A 13,540-nucleotide genomic window follows, 5' to 3' on the forward strand; every position below is an offset into this window, starting at 1 on the left:
TAAATATTATTACGGTTCGGCGAAAACGTATATTATTAACCCGGCGCGGGCGGTTATTATTTTAATCCAATCGCAATTTTATAAAATATTAACGAAATTTATTATTAATAAATCCAATCCCAAATCCGCCGGTACCGTAATTATTACGTTTTATTCGATTTTTTTTATCCGCAAAACTAAATAATTGGATAAAATTTATAATATAAACAAAATATTTAATTTATAATATATAAACGAAATTATTAATACCATTTTTTAATTACGCGCCGCCAATATCGAAAAAATTAACGATAATTTCGACATAATTAATAATTCCTAATAAATTTTTTTTTTGTAATAATTATTACAATTTTATTTTTTAATAATATTTTATTTAAATTCGATAATTTCGTTAAATCCCGTTAATGTAAAAACGGCCGTAAAAACGATTTTTCTATTAGCGAAAATACCAAATAAATCCGACGTTTGGTTATATATTTTTTTTTTAAAATTTTATTTTAACGGGTAATTAAAAATAAAACCCAATATTTCCGTTACCGGAAATTTATAATATACCGCGTATTTCGCCTCGTATTTTATATTAATTGGGGTTTAATTACCGCAACCCCGATTATTAATAAAATTAGGAACGTTATTAAATCCGGTACGTTAGTATAAAATAAAATTTAAATCCTTTTCGCCCGTTTTAAAAATTTATTTTAAAAAAATATATTTTTAACGACGTATATTTGGGACGGTAATAGCTATTTCGTCGTTTCGTATATCGATTTTAATATTAAAATTTCGTTAATGGAATTCGAATTAATAAATTAAAAATAATGGTTTTTTTATTTTCGTATTTTAAAATTTATTATATTTATAATAACGTCCAACGCCAAATTAACGTTTATTATTTATTATACCGGTATTTTTACTATACGTTGCGGTATAAATATTAAATTAACGCTACCGAACGATATTATTATTTATCCCCGCGAAAAAATCCTTTTTTATTATATTATTACGGAAAAATTGTAATTTGGTTACCGATTTAAAAATATAATAACAAATACGGAGGCCATTTTAAAAAATATTTCCACTTTTTTCGTAAACGAGAATATAAACGATATTAATACCGCCCCATTTGGGAATAACGTAAACGGAAATGGCGCGGATTTAAAACGAAAAATTTCGGTTTTTTTAAATATAAAATTAATCCAATTATTGCAATTTTTAATAATAAATTATTTTTTTTAATTTATAATTTACGCCGAAAATAATATCCGGAATACGAATTCGGCCAAATTAAATAAAATTTTGGCGTTAAAAAATGTGGAATTTAAGGCCAAATACCGTAACGTCCGACAAAATTTTAAAAAAAACCTATAAAAAAAAAACCCGTTTCGGATCGGTTACCGTTAACGCCCTAATTTAATATAACGGCGACGGTTTTTTTAATTGGATTTATTCGAAAATTTGTATTAATTTCCGAACGTTATTTTTTTTAATAGGGCCGAAATGGTCCATTTTATATTAAATAAATTTCTTTTTATCGCCCGCGTAATAAAAATTTATATAAAAAAAAAAAAGGTTAACGCGTTTTAATTATAACGCCGAATTTATAAATTTAATTGTAAATTACTTTTATTATAATAATAATTATAATCGCCCTTTTATTTTTTATTTATTTGTAATAATTATTATAAATTCCAATTTTAATTTTTTATATAACGATTATTATAATTTTAAATTTTATTGTTAGTTTTTTTAATTTAATCGCTATTATTTTAAAAAAAGCTAATTTCGGCGTAATTACCATCCGGTTTAATTTATCCCAAACCAAACGTAATAAAATAATTACCGATTTTACCGAATCGAATTTTACTTTTAACGTTTACGTTTTAAATATTAATATTTCGAACGCCGGTTTTAATTTATATTATAATTATTATACCGGTATTATTATCCTTTTAATATAAAACGCCAATATTTAATTGTAAATTTATAGTCGGTTAATTCGTTTGGGTTAATTTAAACCTATTATTTGGAAAATTTTCGAAATGCGGGGTACCCTTTTCGATTAAATAAAAAACCAAATATTCCGAAAAATTAATTTTCCGAATTTTTTTTTACGGATTTTACTAATATATATTAAATATTATTAAAATATATTATACGTATACGTTTACCGGAAATTATCGTTTTTTTTATTGTAAAATAATTTTTGGCGTACGAAATAATAGCGGTTATATTTTCCTGGTTATTTAATTGTTTTATTTAAATAACGGAACTTTTATAACGTTTTAACGATTTTTATTCCGATAAAACGCGCCGTATAAACGAATTTTATTCCCGTTTTATTTCCATATTCGTTTTTAATATTTTTACCCCGTTTAACGAATAAAATTTAATCGAAAAAATTTCGGTATTTATTTTATTATTTGGTCCAATTTATATCGATTACCAATACCAAAATTAAAATAATAAAGGTAATATAATTGGCGATTATATTAATCGTATATATTTATTTTATTTCGATTTTATTATTATAAATTAAAGGTTTGTAATTAAATTAATAAAATAAATTAAAAATAATAACGGATATTACGAAATTGCCGAAAATATACGGATAATCGGGGCGTTTATAAGGAATTTTGGTACTTGGGTAATTAAACGTCGGAAAATTAACGCGTTTTTTAAAAAAGAATATCCAAAATAACGGCGAATATAACCTTTTAACCGTTATTATCCCACCCTTTTCGTCGGTCGAATTTAATAACGATTATAATAAAATTAATTTCGATTTATTTAAAAAACCTTATATACCCGTTTTGGTCGAAAGTAAAAAAAAAGCGAAAGAACGTTTGGTTTATTTACCCGGACCCCTACCCGCAAAAAAAAACGTAATTTTAAAAATTCCATTTTTAAAAAAAGATTGGCCGTTATTAAACGTTTTTTTTTTTTCTAATTTGTTTTTATTTTCTTTTCGTAATTTGGTATTAGGGTTTATTAGTAAAAAAATAAGGTTTATATTTATATATATTATTATAACGAAAATTACAAATGGGGTTTTTTTTTATTTGGTTTTATTTTTGGGTTTATAATAGGAAAATTTAATAAAAAGGATAAAATTGGTGGAAAAATAGTTTATCGTTTTATTAGGGGTTTAAAAGGGGTAATATATATTTTGGTTATTGTAGTTAAAATTATTATATTAGTATATATTCCGGTATTTTGTTTTATTTCGTTATTCGCGGGGAAAGTAATTTTCGGGCCTTTATTTATATTTTATTTTAAATAAAAATTTGTTTATTTTTAATTAATTTACCTTTTATATTATATTATTTATTTTTAAAATGTTTATACCTTTTTTTCGTCGGATTTTACGTATATTCCGTAAATTAATTTTCTTTTAATATTTATTATTTTATTTATATTTAACCCATTTAATTTATTATTTTTTTTTTCCAAATATTTTCCTACTTTTTTAATATTTACCTGGTTTAATACGTTATCGGAACGTATAATTTTTTGGTTAAACGCCGCCAATTTATCGTTTATTAATTTTTTTATACCCAAATATAATAGGTCGGGGGCGTTAAAATCAAAATTGGGCGTTATTTTATTTTTTTCGTTTTTCCAATTATTTTAAAATAATAAATACGTATAATATATAATATCGTTATTGGTTAATATTATATGGTATTTATTATTAATACGGATACGGGAAATATTTTTTAAAATTTTACGTAACGTATTTGCGATTGGCCCTAAAATTGCGCAAATTATAAAAACTTTTCGCAAATTATACGTTAAATTACGGTTGTTTTTAATATTTAAAACGAAATTCCTATTAATATATTTAATTGCCAAATTTGCTGGTTTATATCCGTTTCCGGCCGTGGTATATTTTATAAAAGCTAATTTTAAAATCGCCGTCCGTAACGGTTAATTTATAATTTTTAATCGTAATAACCAAATTAAATATAATATTTTCGGTTTATAATTTTTAATTTTATACCCGTAAAAAAATAGGATTAATTACGGTATTATAATTTCCAATATACCGTAATTCCTTTTTTGGAACGCGTTAAATATTATTTATAAAAAGGCGATTATTTGCAAATAGCGGCGTTACGTACGAAAAGCAAAATTAATTTTGGATTTTAAATCCTATAATTTTATACCTATTAAACCGTTAATATAACCGGCAAATATATTATTGTAAACGCGGTTTATTATAAAAGCGTATATATTAAATGGTATATCGGTAAAAACCTATTTTAAAGCGTTTTTCGATATATAATTCCTTTTTAATAACCTATTTTGGATTAAAACGGTAATAATAATATATAAAATTCGGAAACGGAAAATATTTTGTAAAAGCCGTAAAACGTGGTAAAACTTTTTTTTATTTTCCTAAAATTTGCTGTTTTTTCCTAATTCTATTATATTTATAAATATAATAAATATATACATATATTAAAAATAATTAATAAAATTAAATTCGATATAAAAAAACCCTGGTACGGGTAATATTTATTATTTTTTATCGAAAAATTGGGACGATTTAATATAAATTTCCTATATAACGCGGATATATAATATCGTTTTTTAATTTTTATAAACGAAAATTAAAATGGATAAATAGTCGAAATGGGTGGTTTTTAAATTTAAAAAATATTTAAACAAAATTTTATAAATTTAAATAACGCCTATATAATCCCTTTCGTTTTTTATAATAGCGGAAATTTGGATAAAATAAAATATTGGTATAATTTGTACAAATATAGGGTATTATAGGATTATATTGGGTAAAAAAGGGTTATCGGGGAATAAAAAACCGCAAATTTGGCCCAAAATATAATATTTGGCGTTTTTGTAATAAATATCCGGATATTGTAAAAAATTGGACGTTTGTAACCATTTTTGGTGGAAAAATATAATAACGTACCATTGGGATTGCGTATATTTTTTAAATTTTAACGTTAATATAAAAAGGTACGAAGTTAAATTTTATATTTAATTATACCTTCCATAACCGAAATTTTGTACCTTTTTTAAAAAATTGAAATTATTATATACGAAAAATAAAATTGGGTTACGGGCGATCTTTTTTAAATTGGTTTATATATATATATATTATTATTATTATTTCTAATATTAAATATATAAATAATTATTATTTATTACGTATTTGGGTAACAGTAATAAATTATTACGTTTACCGTTTAATAATTTTGTATAATAAACATATTCCAAACCCGGATAACGTATTTATAATACGTTTTAAAACCCCGTTATATATAAAATATATGGCGAATATACGTAATAAATAATTGTTTTTTTACGGGAAATATCCGTAGGTTAAAATAATTAATATTAACGTAACGCGTTAATCCGTTAACGTTGGGGGGTTTATAATTTTAAAAAGGATATTTAAAACCTAATATAGTAAATTCGCGGTTTATAATAATATATAAAACGGGCGGTAATTTCGAAAATACGAAAATAATAATATTATAAATACGAATAATATTAAAACCCTAATTAAAATATTTTAGGAAAACGTATCGAATATTTATTTAAATTAATCCATATTACAAATATTTTTAACAAAATATTTTTCCGTTTCCGGAAATTAAAAATTTATTAATTCGAAACGTTTAAAATTAGGAAAATATTATATTAAACCCCGGAATTTTTAACGAAATGGGGCGGTATCGATAAAACCAGTTTTTTTTTCGTTAAAATAATATTTTACCCCGTTATTACGTAAACGTTTTCGAATAGTAAAATTTTTTAATATTTTTTTAAAATAATATATTTGTCGCGCGGCGGAACGGAAAATATTATAAATATTTAATATTATTACCCAAACGTAAATAAATTGGTGGAAATTAATACGTCGGTTACCGTTACGCCAAAATTTAAAAATATTTCGGATAAAAAAAATTTTAAAATCGGTTTCGGAAATAATATTATTACGTTCGGAATTAAATTCGTTCGAAAATTAATATTATTTATATAAAAAACGCGTAAATTTTTATTCATTTTCCAATACGGAATTGGATAATAAAAAGGACGAAAATATAAATAATAAAATATTCAAATTTAACGACGGAAAATAATATATTATTAATTACGTAAATGGGAATATTTCCGTAAATATTAAATCCGATATTATCGCCGATATATTTTTTTTTAAAATATATAACGAATTATTTATATAAAATAATAAAAAAAATTTTAGTTTAAATTTGGTAATAAATAATAAAGGCGTAAATCTTTTTTTTTTTTTTATAACGGGTAAAATTATTATTCGTAATATGGTAAAATTTATATCGTTTGCAACGAAAATCGACAAAATATTTTTAAATTAAAACGGGCGCGATTTTTTTGGCCAATTTAATTGGCCGAAAAGCCGTATGGTTAAAAAATATATGGAACGTCCGGTCCACCATTGCGAAACAGGGGTGGTTTAGTTTAAATATTAAAATTAAATTAAACTACCTTTGTTTCGCAATGGTGGACCGGGCGCTCTATATACCTTTTAGCCATATGGCTTTTCGGCCAATTAAATTAGCCGAAAAGATCGCGCCCGTTCTAATCTAAGGACATATTGTCGATTATCGGCGCAAATGGAGGTTATCGCACAGTATACGCACTGTGCATACACTGTACATGCCTTATATACGCAACGTCGATACAGTTTTTTAACTGTATATTTTTTATTTACGAATATTTAATTAAATAAAAATGGTAAAAATATAGTAAAAATATTATTATAATATTTGAAATTAGGGCTTTTTAATGGTAAAAACCTTATATTTATAAACTTTACATATAAATTAAAATAAAAATAAATAATAATATTAGTATTTTTAACGCCCTATTTAAAAATTTATATATAAATAATAATATATATAAGCTTTTAATTTTAAAATAATAATAAATATAATTATATTAGCACCCACGTATAAATTTTTTATCGAAATAATCGTTCGTTAATTTTTTATTTATATAAATATACGTTAAATTTAATATTTTATATAAATATTTAATAATTAATATATTTATTAATAAAAGGTTTTATAATTAAAAATTTCGATATAATAAACCTTATTATTAATTATATATAATAATAAAATAACGTTTATTTTTTAATTTAATTTAAAATAAATATAAAATAAAATTTAAAAATATGCAAATTTTATTAAATCTATATATAAAATACGCAATTATAATAATATTAAAAAATAAAATTTACGTGGACGTTTGTTTTTACCGGTTATATAATCGTTTAAATTTTGGTTTTAATATCGTTAAAATTGGTAAAAATATAAACCCGTTTCGATTGCAAAATTTATTAAAAATATTTAATATTTTACCTATTCGAATATTAAACACCTTATATTACGTAATATATTAATCAAAATTTATATATATAATATATACGTATATATTATCCTCCACGTACAGAAATTTTTAAATTATATCCAAAAATAAAAATATTATTAAAAAAAATCGAAAAAATCCAATATTTATTAAAAAACCAACCTCCACTTGAAAATCAAGGGCACCCATATCCCAATTCGACCAATATAACCATTAAAAATATAAATTAAATCGTTGTTAATTATTTCGTTAACTCCTATATCCAACGTACAAACCGTTTATTTTTGCGATTTTTATTTAATTAATTATAACGGAGTGTCGGTCGCCGAATTGCCGAAATTACCTCCACTTAAGCCCAAAATGAACAAGTTGTCCTCAGACCTGAACCAGAGTGATCTTTGGTTGGACCCACAGGTATAAGCAAAGCCACCAATTAAGCCACGGCTCAATTAGTGGAGCTCGCGTTCAGGGATGAGCCCTGAGACTATAATATTCCTACCTTATAGAAACGCGATTCACACACCCTTTCCCCCCCCCCCCCCCCCCCCCCNCCCCCTATTCCAAGTAATATTGCAGAATACGACGCAGATTTGCGGGGGTACATGTATCACGGTAGTATCGTCGTCTTTTACGGCCCCGTTGGATTTTGAATCCCGCTGCGAGCGGGGACGGGGATCTCCGTTACGGGCCGAGATTAATATTCTATATGTACATACACCACGGGTACAGGCAAAAAAAAACCACCCCTTGCCACTGTATGTGTATGCGTGGGCCTTTACCAATCTAACTGTCCGTGGGGAGCTTTAGGTACCTACCGCATAGTAATTTTTTTTTTTTTTTTTGCACAAGACTATTACCAAAATCGGGAACACCCACAACGCCCACAACGCTGTGCTAACTGTTCAGGGATGGGGATATTTACCCCTACCAGTACAGTACCTACCACGTATATCCATTGGGGGTCAGGTGCAGGGTAACCATTGTATTAACGTTGCAACCATCGTGGTTACTGGCTATCTCGTTTGTGCTGGCTCACAGGTACCTCTTTTTTAATACCAAAGATTATCCCAGTTGCACATTTAAACAGTGGCTAATCTTTTTTTGCAATATTCATTTATACGAGATAGGTGTAACCAGAATTTGTTATTGTGATTTAATAATTTAAGATTCTTCTTAATCATGTTCAGGTTTTGGGAATGTTAAAAACAATCGCGAGAAAATGTATACCGCATACAAAATCCCTTTTACCTAATTAGCAGCTATCGTTTATTTACCCAGCTTTTCTCATATAACACCAAGATTAATAAACGGAAGTATGTCGATTCAACAAAAGCAATACAAAGACTCTGAGGACGATCCAATCCGCTTCGCCGCCCCCTGCCGGTCCCAGCAGGTTCCAGAGGCTAGGGCCGACGCTCCTGCTGTCGCTGTCGAATGTCATTTTCCTGTCGGCGCTACTAGTATAATAAAAATCTTAAGGGCATTCACGTGTAAATAGACTGGGAGGGGTGGCTGTAGCTCTTAAGGACCATGGTAGACTATGCCTGCAGGAACTGATAAAAAGCGTAGAAATCAAATTTGCATATGGAAGAGCTTGGTATTTATAAGCAATTTGTTATAAAGGAAGAAAAGGGGGACATAGCCAGGTAACCATGCCAGCTAACCATAATAAATTTACTTCATAAATTCGGCAAACCTCTCTCTGCTCCCCTGCACTGCCTCCAAGCTCTGATACAAACCCTCAATTTCCACCGCGCTCTCCTCCTCCGCTCTGGTCCTCAGGACGAGGTACTTCCAGTTGAGTGGCAAAGCCCGGCCCTCGGGCAGAACCATGACCGTCTCCCGGGGAATTTGAATTTCCTTTACGACCTGCTTGTTCAACGGCTGAATGACCGTCTCCCAAAGTTTCTTGGCGAGATCCATCGTGTTCTTGCCCTTGACGGCATCTTCGGTCATCTCAAGAATGACAAACGGCGCAGGCCGCCCCGCCCCGCCGACGAACACGTGCCGCACGTCGGGATGCCGCTGGATTGGCGACTCAAACTCCTCGGCGGAGAACGACACACCGCCAAAGAGCTTGACGGAGTCGTCGGCTCGGGAAACGAACTCCCACCGCGTGGTCCCGTCGCAGTCGACGGGCCGCCACAGCTCCTTGGTGTCGATGGTGTCGACGCCGGTGTACATCCTCGTGTTCCAAAACGCACACATGTCGTCCCGGACCTCCCCCTCGGGCCGGTCGATAAACATGCGACAGACTTCCGCCTCCTGCGTCGCGGTCGTCGGCAGCTCACACTTGTCGATGGGGACGAGCCGCACGTGCGCCTCGGGGATGAACTCATACGTATGCCAAAACCTTCTGTCCCGGGGATTGAACGAGAACCTGCCCCCTGTCTCGGTGGCGCCAATCACAGAACCAAGGCGGGTGTGCTGCACCAGCGCGTCGCCGACGGCTTTGTCGAGGCGCGCACCGACGTAGGTGATGAACTCGAGAGCCTGAAGGGTTTCCTTGGTGGTCGGATCGTTGAAAAGCGCTACCACTGTGAAGGGCGTGGCAAGCAGACCATCGACAAAGTTCATCTTGCACAGCTTGGCGAAGACGGTTGCCGGCAGACCCACCGTATCAGCAGGTGGGATGATGCAGCAGGTGTTTGCAAACACGCCAAAGGAGTTGGTTAGGATAAGCCCCGAATTCCATCGCATGGGACAGGCGAGTATCAGGCTCCGGCCGAACAGCTCGTCACTGCTCATGCTCCGCGGCCAATGCCGCTTGGCCAGGCGCGGGCTGGCGCAAGCTGCCGCCCAGAAGCCATTGCTCATGTATATGGGCTTGGGCGGGCCGGTGGTGCCGGATGTGTGGATCACAACCACCTCGTCGTGCTTGTTGGCCTCATAAGTCTTTGTGTAGGGGTAGGCCGGGGTGTCGTCCGCATCAAGCACCCACTCCATGGATGGAAATAGCTGCAGTCTGACGCCGGTTTCCTCCAGGGCAAGTGGGGTCTGCTCCGCCACCTCGTCTTCCGTATACAGCCATGTTTTGCACTCTGTCTCGGCCAAGAGGCCGTGCAGCGCGCCTTTTGAGAGGCGGCCGTCAGGCGTCAGGAGCTGTCGGATGTTAGACTCAGATACTACCAGCCTCATTTTGACTATGAGGCAAAAAGAATCGGAGGGGTGAAATAGAAAACACACACCTTCCGTCCGGTTTTATTCAACGCAGCAAAAATGTATGCATATCTGATATCGTTGGCGCCAAAGTACGCAACTGTGTCGTTGTTGATCGACTTCCCCAGCGTCTCGTCTAGCCACCAAGCGATTTTGTTGATGCCGTCGTTATACTGCTTCCATGTAATGGAGCGATAGCCGTTGGTCTCCCAGTTGGGGAGTGGCACACGCGCAAAGATATTGGAAGGTATGAGGCGTGACTTTTCCTCAATCTTGCGTACGAATAACTTTTCAGACGACATGATGATGATGTGTGATTTGCAATTAGCTTGGATACAGGTGTAGGGGAAGAAGACTGAGCAGTAGAAAATGAACATGAATGAATACCTACCCACCTAAATAGGTACTTTGGCAGGTACCAGGTAGGTACCATATCTTCCGCCCCGCTTTCTTCCTCCCAGCTCCATTTTGGAATCGTATAATTAAGTTTGACTCAGTAAGCAATATATGCGTCAAATCCGTAGCCAGATTATTCAATGCACACAGCTTACCAAAAATAACCATGATAACAAACATAGGTGGGAAAAAGAGAGAGAGACAAAAAAAAATGAGGAAAATGAACAAAACGAAAAGCTAAACCGAACACTATTGGGTAATAGAGTATAACCAACATCCCCGGGGCCGGGCCGTGAATACAAATATGTACAGCTTTTCCCGCTTCGCTCCCTCCCTTTACTCCCCGTTTTGAATTTTATCAATATATAAATCCAGTTTCTTTAGCAATAGTTCCGTACACGACGAATCAAACTTCACAAAATCCACCCCTTTTCTTAAAATCAATAAATTTAAGTTAAAAAAAAAAACTTTAAACCAAACATGACATCGATCTCAGCAGCAAGCGCACCTGCGCACCCCCATCACTGGAGCGGCGGTATTAACAGTTACCTGTCGGCAAACAACATAGACTGCAAATCCGCAACACCCATCACGGCCGGCACGTCCTGCTACCTATGGCGGCTGGACGGCTTCCTGTGCCCCTCGCACCCAGTGGAGTCGCCGGCCGTGCTCAAGTGCGCCGACTCGACGCCCAAGTTCAGCGACGACGCCGTCTCGCCCGCCCGGCTGGCGATCGAGATCCGCGCGCTCAACTCGCCCGTGGTGGGCGCCGCGACGAGGGCCGAGCCGTCGGTCCGCGTGCCCACCGTGCTGCGCGAGACGGCAAATGGCCTCGTCATGTCCTGGGCTGGCGACGTCAACCTGCTCGAGGCGTTTACCAAAGGCCTGCCTCTGAACTACGCCGACATCGGTGCCCGCATCGGCAGGTGGCTGGGTAATCTCCAGACGGCAGGGATGAAGGCGGGCCCGAGCGGTTTTGACCTAGTCAACCCGGAGCTCGCCCGCTTTTACAACCCCGGCGGGTACTTGGATATGCTCGTCAAGTCTGCCATCCCCGATCCTGCCGAAAGCGCCGCGGTACTGGCGTCGCTGCGCGCGGCGCAGACGGCTCGGACGCTGACGGCGTGGGACTTTAGGCCAATGAACAACCTGCTATCCTCGGCGAGCGGCCCCAGGCCGGAAATTTACATTGTCGACTGGGAACTGGCACAGTTTGGCGAGGCGGTGGGTGACGTGGCCATGTGGGCGGTTGAGGCCATGGTTTTAGAAGACAAGCACGGGAACCACGGAATGCTGGAGGGATTTTTGAAGGCTTACAAGGCAAATTCGGCTGGGATCATCAATGAAGCGTTTGAAGCCAAGGCCGGGATGCTTACCGGAGTTATGTTGACCTATTTTATGCGCATCGCTCCTCGACTTTGGGGGAGTACCGAGGAGGAGGTTACGCACTGGCGGCAGAGGGCAGTAGAGTTTTTACGGGCCGGCGCTAAGAGGGACATGAAGTTTTTGAAGTCGAGCGAGATTGGGACTCTGATGCGGTAGAGATTTCTTTTTTCTTTTTTTTTGGTGTTGATCTACCACGGCCATATTGGCTGGCTTAATGTAGAGGTGCTGAGATTCATGCGAGTTTGTAGACTTGATAGACTTGATTGTTTTGTTTACTTTGTCAGAGCAATATTTTATTGAAACTACAAAAAGCCGTAATCCTGCTTTGATTTTACCACTACCGCTGAACAAAATAGTATCTCTACCAAGTAAGGACCAAGTAAGGAACTGCACTCTTCGGAAAAGTAGACTCTAGATTCCGCTGTCAACCGACCTACGCAAAAAAGCCCTCGTTCAACCAACGGGGCTAGGACCAAGCACCGGCCGACATGTGCAAGAACCATGGCGTGAGTTGCAGATTGCTTCACCGAAGCCGGAGACAAATAACCGGTATCAACAATGGTCTAGAAATACAGATCCCCCACCCACATCGGTAACCAGCTCGAGGGGAAGGAGTTAAGAGAGAAAATCCCACAATAAATGCATTGACTATCGAAATCCCGCATTGACTTGGCCTTTCAGAGTTTGACAGGGGACGAGGCCCAACGTGACCAAGAGTAAAGGCCTGGTCTAGAAGCGTCGACTTGGATAAAGTTTCACTCTAGATTGAGTCTGCCCCAAACAGACCTGCAAGTGAATGATTTTCCTGCGTCTGTAATGGGAATGTAGTCAGGTTTTCCCCTCACTTACCCTAGATTGTAGGACCCTATGAGTGAGTCCCCTTGCCGTTTGTTTCCAATCACATTGGCAGATTTTCATTTGGATACTCGCTGTGATACAAAGGACTACGTAGGTTGCATACGTAAATGATCGCCATTCCAGAAGTACATCCCAGGGGCCCTTGTTTCTAGGCTATACCAAGTTAGGTGAGATAGTGGCCCCCTTCAAGCAAAGGCTCCAAAAGGTACTTCCAACGCTTTAACCACGTAAGTTAGTAAATTCAAAGGCGTTACTTGTGACGATTTTTTTGGTGTTTGCAGCAACAATATCGCCTACTATCAACTATCACGAATATGAACACGCCCGCCCGCACGCCCTCACGCCCGCAAACCGCTCAAAATGT

General features: G+C 35.0%; 2 protein-coding genes across 2 annotated transcripts; one reads left to right on the forward strand and one right to left on the reverse strand.

The window, feature by feature from the left end:
* Positions 1-9,051: 9,051 nt before the first annotated feature.
* PgNI_08285 (uncharacterized protein) lies at positions 9,052-10,838 on the reverse strand (the record flags this gene model as incomplete). The annotated part of the gene is made up of 2 exons (XM_031128284.1): positions 9,052-10,479; positions 10,566-10,838. The coding sequence occupies 2 exons, from the start codon at positions 10,836-10,838 to the stop codon at positions 9,052-9,054; spliced, it is 1,701 nt and encodes a 566-aa protein (XP_030979212.1).
* A 574-nt stretch (positions 10,839-11,412) lies between these two features.
* On the forward strand, positions 11,413-12,474 carry PgNI_08286 (uncharacterized protein; the record flags this gene model as incomplete). The annotated part of the gene is made up of 1 exon (XM_031128285.1): positions 11,413-12,474. One exon carries the CDS (start codon positions 11,413-11,415, stop codon positions 12,472-12,474), a length of 1,062 nt encoding a protein of 353 aa, XP_030979074.1.
* Between the last annotated feature and the right edge of the window lie 1,066 nt (positions 12,475-13,540).

This window comes from Pyricularia grisea, assembly GCF_004355905.1.
Source record: "Pyricularia grisea strain NI907 chromosome V map unlocalized Pyricularia_grisea_NI907_Scaffold_6, whole genome shotgun sequence".
Taxonomy (NCBI): Eukaryota; Fungi; Ascomycota; class Sordariomycetes; order Magnaporthales; family Pyriculariaceae; genus Pyricularia; species Pyricularia grisea.